Source organism: Canis lupus, chromosome 11, assembly GCF_003254725.2.
Source record: "Canis lupus dingo isolate Sandy chromosome 11, ASM325472v2, whole genome shotgun sequence".
Taxonomy (NCBI): Eukaryota; Metazoa; Chordata; class Mammalia; order Carnivora; family Canidae; genus Canis; species Canis lupus.
The window spans coordinates 8,924,930-8,937,308 of record NC_064253.1 but is presented as its reverse complement, the minus strand read 5'-3'; the positions used below and the strand labels follow the sequence as shown (position 1 = coordinate 8,937,308).

General features: G+C 37.5%; 1 protein-coding gene and 1 long non-coding RNA gene across 5 annotated transcripts in view; one reads left to right on the top strand and one right to left on the bottom strand.

The window, feature by feature from the left end:
* Nucleotides 1-12,379, top strand: part of LOC112659675 (uncharacterized) — a 117,940-nt gene that overhangs the window by 69,048 nt on the left and 36,513 nt on the right. The gene's annotated exons all lie outside the window — the stretch shown is intronic.
* The window catches only part of HSD17B4 (hydroxysteroid 17-beta dehydrogenase 4), a 93,435-nt gene that overhangs the window by 74,340 nt on the left and 6,716 nt on the right, over nucleotides 1-12,379 (bottom strand). For 3 of the 4 annotated variants that reach the window (XM_025446743.3, XM_035697078.2, XM_025446742.3), the window contains exons 3-7: nucleotides 6,163-6,273; nucleotides 3,900-3,959; nucleotides 2,334-2,355; nucleotides 2,176-2,222; nucleotides 244-328 (exon numbers count right to left, since the gene is read on the bottom strand). In XM_025446743.3, the coding sequence (XP_025302528.1) occupies nucleotides 244-328; nucleotides 2,176-2,222; nucleotides 2,334-2,355; nucleotides 3,900-3,959; nucleotides 6,163-6,273 (325 nt within the window). The remainder of the gene's footprint in view (nucleotides 1-243; nucleotides 329-2,175; nucleotides 2,223-2,333; nucleotides 2,356-3,899; nucleotides 3,960-6,162; nucleotides 6,274-12,379) is intronic. The other variant, XM_035697076.2, reaches the window with a different exon arrangement.

Here is a 12,379-nt window from a genome sequence, read left to right as displayed (position 1 = left end):
TTATATTTATTTATATTTATATTTATAAAATATAAATATAAAGTTGGCCAGCTCAGCTAATCTGTGACTAAATGACACCAATGTAATAAGAGGGTTCATGCCAAGAGTTCAATAAAAGCCTGCGCATGTGTGTGAAGAGATCTTCCTCAAATCAGAGCACTTATCTTTCCCTGCACACAAGGGCCCACACACAGTCTGTCCAATGCCCCGCCCCCTGCCCCCGACAGCCACACACAACTCTACCTTCCAAACTTTTGTTTCTTCATATGATTCCAAGCTGCCCGGGTCACTTGGAATGAGCCTCGCAAATGGACTCTGTGGATTATATCTAAAACAATAAATTATTTTGATTATATATTTTGTCAAAAATTAGAGAGGCAAAATCAATATAAGAAATGATTTATACATACAATATTTTGTATAAATGATTTATTTATACAATATAATTTATTTATACAAAGATGTTCACTTTATATTGAGCATTCAAAATCAACTACTGTCATATTGCTGCTCTGAATAACCATTTTTGCTTTTGTCCCAATTATGTAACCAATCAATAGTCCATACGTCCATACCCATTCTCCTTATAATTTGTGATAAAATTATTGTAATCCCTCTACACATCTAAATACAACGCTATCTTTATGTCTAATTTATAAAAAAGAATCCACTAATACAAACATCCGAAAATTTTATACATACAATTGGGACTGAACACAAACATTAGTTAAAATGTAAAAAAAAAAAAAAAAGTGTAATGTATACAATTGTTGAATCACTATGTTGTGCACTTGAAAATAATATAATATTGCATGTCAACCATTCTTCAATAATGAAAGTTTTTTTAATGAAATAAATAAAAATTCTAAAAAACATAATCATGACCTACACGGTTCACTGTCAAGAAATGTTTGCCAGTTACTCACTATGTCCCTATATCCCTATTTTTACCAGGGTAAATTGCAGATGCGATGGGGCAGAGGAGGATCAGAAAATAGAGGGAGAGAGGGAGGAATCAAGGCAGGGGGAGAGGAAGGGAGGGAAGGATGGTGGGGGGGGGGAAGATTGGGCGGTGGGGCCCATCTGTTTTTAAAGAGATGAACAGACAACCTGGGAAATGATTCAGATAGATAAACAACTCTAGATTTAATTTTATTTTTAATTATCACTGTTATTAATTTTTGTTTCAGGCTAGAACCTCAACAAATGTTTTCATAGGTATATTAGAAGAATACAAAAGTGAAAAAATGAACTTAAAAAGAAAAACTAAAAAAAGGTAAAGGTAGCCGGGTGGTTAGGAGTGGTGAGCCAGGAGTGGAAACGACCCAGCCTCACCAGAGCTGAAAGGGGGTCAAGAACATAATCCTACTTTGCCAGCAAATCCTTTCTTTCTCCACTTCTTTCTTACCCCAGTTGTTAAAGCAAAAAGAGGAAATTAAGAGCCCTTTAATAACAAATCACAAAGATGCTTTGCTTCTTCCCAAAGAACTTCTGGCAGTACATCCTAGAAGCACACTCCATCACTCCATCCACAGTGACGTAACTCACCTCAGCTCCCACGTCTCCTACACTTCCAGCCACCATTGTTTGTTATAGTTCTGATGGCCATGAAAGTAAAGGCATAAAGAGCAAACAAACCAAAAAAAAGTGATTTGCTCATTATCAAAACTCAATCTTCCCAATGTGGCATTCCTAATGGGATGTTCCCCTACACAGGAGAAACATCTAAGGTATTCCCACCCAGTTCTCAGATCTCCAACATTTTCAGTGCCCCAGACTCCCTTCCATATCCTGATCTTGCTCTTGAAATAAGAATGCACAGGGAACTAAGCAGGTTGAAGACTGTTAGAAAGAGTTAATATGGCTAGAAAATGCTAACAACTTCTCAAGAAGAAAAAAGGGAGAAAAGAATTGAAAGACGCAAAATCCTTTCAGGTAATTTCTGCCAAATGGCTTAAAATTTTTTCATTTATAAAATGTTAAAAGAAAATAGGCTACTTCCAACTGTTGTCATTTTCAGTTGTAAAGCTTAGTATTCATCATGCTCATCATCTACATTAACAGAAGCAAAAGTAAGTAGAAGTAAGCTTTTCCTTAAATGTACAAATTTCTCAAATATTAAAAGGCTAAAGGAATAGCTAGGCTCCACAGAGACATATGTTACAAACAACTTACCCCAATCTTCATCGCTTATTCTACCAAAAGAACTGTCCCTCAGAATTCTAAAAACAGTATCATACAGGTTAGACAGGGAAGGAGTATCCACTTTAAAAACTCACCAAAAACTTTGCATGCACATTATTTTACCCAAAATGAAAAAAAGAGATACTCACCCAGCATTGTTGACCACAACATCTACAATATAAAAAAATTCAAGTCACAAACATAAAAGCAAGTATATTAATTTGCATTGGCTTACAACTCATATTTCTTTCAAAATTTGGCTTTTTCTCCCTCATGGAAAAGTAAATAATAATAGCAAAACAGTGCTATCAGAACAAAATTCTATAAAATTTTTGCTATCAGAGAAAAAAAAAACAAAAGCAAACAACAACAACAAAAAAACCCTCTGATTCACAAGTTTCTCATCATGTCAGGGCTTTCCTCTCAAACTTACATATGTAAATATTTCCACCTCCACCTTCTGCCAAAATTCTATTTATATAATCAGCTGTTGCTCAACTCTTAGGTTCTTAGCATTCACTGGTAACCATAAGCCACATTTAACCTCAGAATTCACTCAGAAAGTTAAAAGTATAAAAGATTTTTCTTTGCCACTCAAGCATCAAAATTCCAGGAAGGAAACTATTTTTAGAAACTGATGGCCTGGGATCCCTGGGTGGCGCAGCAGTTTGGCGCCTGCCTTTGGCCCAGGGCACGATCTTGGAGACCCGGGATCGAATCCCACATCAGGCTCCCGGTGCATGGAGCCTGCTTCTCCCTCTGCCCCCCGCCCCCCCTCTCTCTCTATCTGTGTGACTATCATAAATAAATTTTTAAAAAAAATTTTTTTTAAAAAAAGAAACTGATGGCCTTTCTTAATACATAACTGTATTCTTACTATTAAAAAAAAAAAACAATGTTTTTTAAGGTTCAACCATTATCTTGTGGCTGTTCTTACCCTATAACTTCGTATCTTTGTGACCTTTATCCCTCTGTCAAATGAACAAGTCCCTTATAAGCTCAACACAGCATAACCAGAAAAACAAATCTACTAGACAAAATAAAGGGGGGGAGAGCACATTCAAATTATAAAAATTAATGTTTTCCAGAATGTAAACATGTTGGGCTTCTCTGCAGGAATGTTTCCCTGTAGTAGCTCAATAATCTTTTACTAAGAACATGTGGAACTAAACCAGAAAGATTATCTAGAGAGGAATAAACTAAACAACACATTTGAAATCCTTCTCAAAACTAAAGATTTTTATTTTAATTTATAAAATAACTAATTAATTAATTATTAACTAATTCACAAGATACTGAATCCTTATGATTTAAATCATAATTATCTAAAAGATTCCATGGGGTCCTCTATTGCCAAAATATTTATTTTATAAACATATTTGGGGCATAATTCAATTATCACGTATAAGAAACTTAGAAAATGCTTATAACTTTCTTAAAGTTTTTAAGACCAAAAAAACGTAAAACAAACTCAACATAGTTTTGCATAAAAAATGCCACCTCGAGCCTTTTATGGAATGAGGTAAGGAATGTAAAAAAATTAGTTTGCAAAATCAAAAAAACTAAATCAAAAAACTTGGCTATGTAAAATGAATAAAGAAAAACTTGCTTATAAAGAAAAAAGGAATTTTTTATAAACAAAAATAAAATCAAAAACACTTTATTAGGAAGGTAGGAGCTCCTCTGTTAATGCCATAAACACAAAGAAACATCACCTATTCTTCCAAAAGCTTCTAGTGCTGTCCGTACAATCTTCTCTCCTGCTTCCACTGAATCTGGAGGAATGGAAAATTAGTATGAAACATCAGTAATATCCCTCACAAAAAACTTCTAAACTCTGTGGAGCACAGTACATGACAGATACTATTCACTCAACAGATTTCCACAAAAATAAATTTATATTGCAGGCACATAACAAATCAAAATATAGATGATTTAATGTTACAAAGGAAATGCAGCCCCTAAAACAATTCTTGAACTTAAAAAAGGGGGGGGGGGGAATAAAAAATATTTTGACAAATACTATCTCTAAAATACAACTTTCTGTGAGGATGGAAATGTCTTATTTCCATCATAATATAGTAGTCACTATACACGAGTGTCCACTGAGCCCTTGAGATGTGACTAGTATGACAGACAAACTGAGTATTTAATTTTGTTTAATTTGTATTTAATTTTATAGTCACATTAGCATTTCCCTTTAAAGATGCTAATCAGAATTTACAAGGAAGGAAAGGGGGTACATGTTTAATTTGAAAAAGCAAGTTCAATGCTATATAACTACATACGGAAATAAACCTACTGTTTGTACAATACTAAGTACAAAAAGTAAAGCTCCACAAAACAGAGTGGCTTTCTTATCTTCTACTCATCAGCCCAGGGGAAGGGCTCATATCCCCAGAGTTGTGTGTCAAATGGCCAGGTATCAACATCCCACTGCCTCTCTCTGTTCTGTACAATCAGTGGGGGAGGAGCCAGGAAACATACTCCCTCTTCCTTGAGATCCATAAAGTCCTGAGATAGATCTGCCAAAAATAGACACCCATCTAAAGAACAGAGGAGGAGGAGAAGCCTGCAGATGCAGGCAAATCTTAGGAGCAGAGTGCAGATGAAAGAGAGCTGGCATATCCAGGTAAGCCGTGGGAACTGCCTGCTGCAGGCTGACCCAGTCATTCAGATTCCTTGACATGAACCTGCTCAGCCCCTCTAATGGTTATGCAAGCCTTTAATTATTTGTATTAAAACCTTCACACTTGGAAACCTACAGGGAGGGGTACCTGAGTGGTTCAGTTGATATCTGCCTTTGGTTAAGCATCTGCCTTAGGCTCAGGTCATGATCCCAGGGCCTGGGAGAGAGTCCCCACATCAGGCTCCCTGCTCAGCAGGGAATCTGCCTCTCCCTTTGCCCCTCACCTCACCCCTCATGAGCACACCCACACATACTCAAGTGCTCTCTCCCTCTCTCAAAACTACATAAATAAGATCTTAAAAAAAAAAAAAAGGAAACCTACAGGAGGTTTTCCTAACTGCATCTGGATTGATTGATACGGATTGCATATCAGAACTGGGGGGATAGGAAGGGGGAGAGTCTGGAATTGTTATCATTATAAAATAAATTTAACTCCAGAATTTTTTTTAAAAAGTTGAAAATATTTTTTGTAGCTCTTCAGTAAGAAGATACTAAAATATCTGTCTCATTATTCCCTAGAACCTCAAAACAAATCATATCCTATTTCCTTTCCTTTAAAATGTCAAGATCAAGTGACTGGCAATCTAATTTTACCACTGGCTAATAAAAACAATCTAATTTGCAGAAAAGTCAGTAAGCACTTACTTTTTAAAGTGGATCTATTTGAGAAGGTTCCTTACAGATACTATTAGAATCAATATATCAAATGCTGTTTTCCTTGTGGTTTACTTTTTAATGCCTAACTTTGATTCTTAGGTTTTTACAAAGGTAAGAAAGTTACATACAACAATGATTACTTGTGCAAAAGGGAACTCGGTGGTTGGATACAAAAGGGCATTTTACTTCCTACACTCTAATACTTCAAGGATTTCTCTACAACTATTTTTTAAAAGAAGAATCTAATGTTATTCTGTAGAAATACCTAAAACCTTTTAGCTAAAATGGGTTTTTCAAGAACAAGAGCATATTCATAGTCACATCATTAATAATCATTAAGAATTTACTGATTTTATCATAAAATAATTTACTGATTTTATTAATAAAATGTTAAGTAAACAACAGGCTGAAAGTTAAGACTTGTGAAATTATCTATATCAAAAGTTCTTAAAAACCTCATATATTATATAAAATAGCCAAACAGATTGGGCTGACCCAGTGAAAATCTAATCTCATACTCACACTGGAATGCTGAGACATTTGCTCAATGATCACTAACGTGAGCAATAGCGAGCGACAGCAGTAGCTGAAGGAAAATGGAAGAAACAGTATAGCTCTTTCAAATATCATACCATAGTTGGCCACAGCTTTTCCGCCTTTACTTCGTATTTCTTCAACAACCTTATCGGCAGCTGCAAAGGAGCCTTTACCCAATCCCTTAAAGTCTCCTCCTAAATCATTCACTGCAATGCAAAAACAAACAAGAACTCATTTCCAAGCCTCAAAATACAAATTGGAAATAAAAGCCCATTGTAACTGTATTCTGTTATCTCAATTCCTTCCTACGCTGTACCCGTCTTATGAAACATGCCAGAAGACAGATACCTTCAAACCTGCCTCTTTGTTTAGAGTGAGAGATGAAGCAACAAATATACTGAAACACAGATTCAGGTCATGAGATTAACTTTGCAATGCTTTTCTTTTTTGAAAAGAAAAAACATGATTCGACCCACTTTCAGTAAAAGGAAGAAAAATATTCATAAAGCCTAGTGTATCAGGGTCTACAATAAAAGTAATAAAACTTATCTGTTAAAAGAGATCAGAAACTACATACAGAACTCATATGTGTTCAGCCGCTAATTGATACCATGACTCCACTGTTAGATGTTTTAACAACGAACCATACTTACCACACATCTCACAGTATTCCATTACACAGATACAAACCTGAATCGAGCATTTACTATTTGCAGGAAAATCTACATAGGAAGATGGCACCTGTCCTCAAAGACCTTTTCTCATCTACTCAAAGTTAAGTATGGGATGGCTATAATAATCCATGGATGTAACAACAAGTATATAAAGGCCAACAGAACTAAATAATGGGGACAAATAATAAAGTTAGTGTATGTCACAACTGAAGGTAAAATTTACAAAATAACATGCAAAAACTAATGAGAAGATACATAGATCAATAACAAATAACCTGAAAAAAACAAATTAATAAAAACACTTGAGACAAAGAAACAATTTACATTGCAAAATGAACATCTGGGGAGTAATTACATAAATTTTGAGGAACGACAATAAAAAAATTACTAATTAATAAATGACAAGGTGAAAAAATAAAAAATAAAAATAAAAAAATAAATGACAAGGTGTTACATACTAAAATTGAGAGCCTTTTAATATTACCAAAGGGATGGATGCCACATCTGGAAAAAAACAAACACGATTTTTTTTCTTTTAAAGAACGTCTCTCTCCCTCTTTCTCTCTCTTCCCGCACACCCACCCCCCCCTTTTTTTGATTCAGGTTAAGGCTGGATAGGGTTGGGTGGTTAAAGATAAGAGAATGAGACAGGGAAAAAGCCAATGCCTAACCACAATGAAAATCAGCTAAGTGAAATGTGTTTTCATATAGCTTTTTTAAGTAAAAAGGGTTTCTCGAAATGTGGACTGGAATATATTTTTCAAACAATGTAGTCTTATTGTCTTATTGCAAATAAAAACTAGTATGAAGATACAAAGTAATGGAAAGAGGCTGACATTATCCCTCAAGAAATGAAAAAAGATTCTCAAGACTGAATTCCTATTAATCGTTAATTTCCATGCAATTACTCAAATGACAAGAAACAACCAGTAAAAAACATCAGGAGTTTAAGACATGCAGATCACATTCTTTTAAGAGCCTTTTTAACTAAGTAAGGGAAAGTTAAAAAGCAAATTGGCCAATGGCATTTTTAATAAAGAATTGCTCTATTGTGCAACAGAACACTACCCTCAAGTGGAAATTGTTCAAAGTGCAACCAAACAAGTAAGCAATGAAGCCAGAATAATTTACTGAGATCAGTGCCATGCAGCTAAACAGCAAAACAGATTTATTGAAGTCTATACATTAGTATGTACTAAATTAACACTGACCCCATTCATCATGCCACTGTCATCAGACCTAAATCACAGGCTTATCACCTGAACTAGAACACTTTTCTGGCTACATGGTCAAAGCCTGGGATAGCAACAATGTGAAAAGACTTCTGCAATTAAACACAAAGAAAAATATATTCATACTATGTGACACTGTTACCATTAAATGTATGGCTAAAATTGTAAGGAGTAATAATAATAAATAAATTTTAAACATATCATTAGTAGCTTATATTAGTATGTGCCATACTTCTCATTTTCAAAGAACTATTGGGTACACTGCAGCCTTTGATCCCCACAGAGATTTAAAAATTGGCAGGAACACCTGTTCTAGTTTCGTAGATGAAGAAAGTCAGGAAGAGTTAGGTAACTTGCCCCAGGCTCCCAAGGCTGTCTAAAACAGCAAAATCTGGACTAGAACCCGGACCCAACCGCAATGCTACTCTGTTCCTCTAATGCTGTTAACAAGTTTCTTGTATCCTAAAAAGAACGTAATTTTTTCCACTAAACAAAAAGGGAACAACACAGAGTTGCCATTACTATCTTCAACTTTGGGTTGAAAGATACAATCACCCTAGTCATCAGCAATCTTCTCCAGAGTGGCCATAAATGTATCTAAATATTTGAAGGACCACAAAATGCAGTGGCAGTTTAGACAGCAGTGTCTTAAATTAGGTTCCTGTCCCTGATTTTCCTTGTCTAAACAACAAGATGGCATCAAAGGTATCTTCACTGAGAGAAAAAAATGAAAATAAGAAACTGGTCATCTAGAGTTCAGTCCTTGGACCTCTTCTCCTGTTCATCTATACTCATCACTCAGGTAATCTGATCCAGTCTCCTGGCTTCAAATACCACCTATAAAACTGAGAAGATTCAGATTTATATAGTTCCAACCTGTCCCCCAAATACAGAGTCTTTCTTGTACCCCACTTCCTACTTAGTATCTCCATCTGAAAGTCTAGCAGGAACATCTCGCCAACGATTTGGCCCTCCTGTGGTCTTTCCTGTCTCAGTAAATAGACTATCTTCCTCCTTCCCTTGCAAACTATATCAGCAAATCCTGCCATATCTACCTTCAAAATATACCTAGTTTAACCTCTGCACCACCTTCACCCCATGACCTACTTAAATCACCACCATCTCTTATGTGGATTATTGCTAACATCTTGATAAGACTCTCTGCTTCCACTTCTCTTTCTAAATGGAAAAATCCCAAGGGTGTACAAGAAGAGTTAATAGTATAAAAGGCCCAATGACCTCTTCATCCATCTCCACTTCCACTCTTGCTTCCTCACAATCATTCTCTACATAGCAATCAGAACCATCCATTTAAAACTTAAATCAGGTTATGCTGCTCCTCTGTTTACTCAAAAATGGCTTCCCATCTCCATCAGAGTAGAAGCCAGGCCTGACTCAGAATGAACAATCTTACGCAACCTGGCCTTCTGTGACCTCTGCTCTCATCTCAGTTTTGTTCCAGTTGATGACCTTGCTCCAGCTGCAGGGACCCTCTGGCTGACCCTGAACACCTGAGCCTCCTCCTGCCTCAAGACTGAGGCATAGCTAGCTGTGGCCCCTGTCACCATTCCTGGGCCCCAAACCTTTTCAGGGCACAATCCTGCCCTGCCTACATGTCCTTCCTTGGAGTTCTCTTCCAGCCCATTCATTCTGATTGTTTTATTGGATATATTTTTACATATCTATTTATTGTTTCCCCACCGCCCTCCACTAGAAGGTAAGCTCTGTGAAAACAGGGACCCCACTTGTTTTGTTTCCCACTCCACTCCCTCAGCTGCTAGAAAAATGTTTGCTACATGACAAGCACCCAATAAATAACTGTTGGATGAATAACTGAGTCCATACAATGCTGTCTATTACCTGTATGAATTATTTTTAGGTTTTATATCATTTTAAAATGCTAAATGGCTAGAGCTATTCTCTAGCTATCTTTAAAGGCTGTCGCCTAAAATCTGGGTTAGCAATAGTAATTGGAAGCATCTGGGGAAGATGTGGGCATTGTACATAGAGCTCATTTATTATTATAAGCTGGAATCCACATGTGCTTTCATTCATATAACTTATTTGCTTAAGCAGCACATATGTCTTTTTTTTCCCTTTATTTACTTACTTATTTTATCTAAATTCTAGGTAGTTGACGTACAGTTCAATGTTGGCTTCAGGAGTAGAGTTCAGTGGTTCATCATTTACATACAACACCCAGTACTCATCACAAGTGTGCTGCTTAATGCCCATCACCCATCTAACCCATCCTCAACCCATCTCCTTCCATCTACCTTCACTTTGTTCTCTATCATTAACAGTCTCTCATGATTTCCTTTTTTTCCTCTCCCATATGTCATCAATTTTGTTTCTTAAATTCTACATGAATGAAACCATATGGTATTTGTCTTCCTCTGATTGACTTACTTCACTTAGCATAATATACTCTAGCTCCATCCATATCACTGCTAATGGCGAGATTTCATTCTTTTTGAATGAATGAATTAATGGCTGAGTAGTATTCCATTCTATGTGCATGTGTGTGTGAGAGAAACTTTTTTTTTTAAGATTTTTTATTTATTCATTCATAGAGGCTCACAGAGAGAGAGAGAGGCAGAGACACAACACAGGCAGAGGGAGAAGTGGGCTCCACACAGGGAGCCCGACGCGGGACTCGATCCCCGGTCCCCAGGATCATGCCCCAGGCTGCAGGCGGCGTTAAACCACTGCTCCAAACCACTGCACCACTGGGGCTGCCCGAGAGAAACTTTTTTATCCATTTATCACTCATCACTCAATGGGCTGTTTCCACTTTGGCTATTGTTGATAATGCTGCTATAAACACTGGGGTCCATGTACTCCTTCAAATGTGTATTTTTATATTCTTTGGGTAAATACCTACTAATGCAATTGCTGGATCATAGGGTAGTTCTATTTTTAGCTTTGTGAGGAAACACCTTACTGTTCTCCAGAGAGATTACACCAGTTTCAATATGTATGTCTTGCTTGACTGATCACTAAGCACTCGGCTTACACTTGAGAAAATACATCAGTGCCTAAGGCAGGCCCTTTCCTTTGAAAATCTAGAAAAGAAACACGTTTTATATAAGGAGGCTGGGATGCCCTTGAGTGAGAAAAACCTTAGGCTTTGACACCTCCAGGTCCTCAGCACAATACCTAGCACAAGGCAGGCAGTCTCTACTATTGGCTCCATTCTTTTCCCTTTACAAAGGTCTTTAATTTGGGGGATGCCTGAGTGGCTCAGTCGGTTGAGCATCTGCCCTAGGCTCAGGTCATGATCCCAGGGTCCTGGGATTGAGCCCTACATGGGGCTCCCTGCTCAGTGGGGAGTCTGCTTCTCCCTCTCTGCCTGCCCCTCCCCACTCCCATACTCTCTCAAATAAATAAAATCTTTAAAAATGTTTTTTTAAAAAAGGCCTTTAATTTTTGAGGTCACTTAATCCCCACCATGATGCTCGAAGTTTGATAAAGGTGGCTTCTAATAGTGCCAGAGGTCACGTGATGAGGCAGCACAGCCAGGATTCCAAGCACAACCTAACTTCGAAGCCAGTGCATTTTTCCCACCAGGGTTCCCCTTCCGGCTATGAGGATCACACAGGGGTTGGAAATACGGGCTCTGGCATCAGACCACAGGAGCCTAAGAGTCATCTTTACCAGCCACTGTAAAACTGCAGCACGGAAAAGAAATTATGCCCCCCTTAAAGGGTCACGGCTTCAATGACCCAAAGGTACTACTTCTCCAGTTCGAGAATTGAAAATCTTCTGCCTTTCTGACCATCAAAAAAGAGGTTCTTCTTGCCGGACCACTTGAGTCTTCTTACCATGCCTCAAGAGAAAACTTAAAAATCAGAGACTGGCCTATGGCTCACCCATTGAGAAAAGGCTGAGCAGTTCTTATACCCTTATACCCATAATGCTTTATGTTATGGAACAGAAGACACAGCAATCATATTAACATGAAGCTAGAGAACATCTTTTGTGATGCCTGGCCAAGTGATTTCTTCTGGCCAATGAAATGTGAATGGAAGTGGCATGCTAGCACAGGACAGATTTAGGAGCCATCAAGTGGATCCACTGGTATTCCCCCACAGCAATGACCCAGACAGATGTTGCTCCTTTAGCTGGGATCCTGAAATTAGGAAGACACTTAGAGCAGAGACACAGCTGGCCACAAGCTCAAAGGTCACAAAAGCTACCCTACACCTTTGGCCCTACTTCTTCCTGAACTCTGAGCTACTCATAAAATTATCTGAGGAGTCACTTTTTCATAGACCAGATACTGTGATGTCATACCATCCCAGGTTTATTTGTTCCTCTCCTTTTTCTTACTCATGTAAAAAATATGGTGGGCAGAACAAAAATGAACAAAGGAGAAATAGTAGTGTGGTGTGATGTAAGCTGGA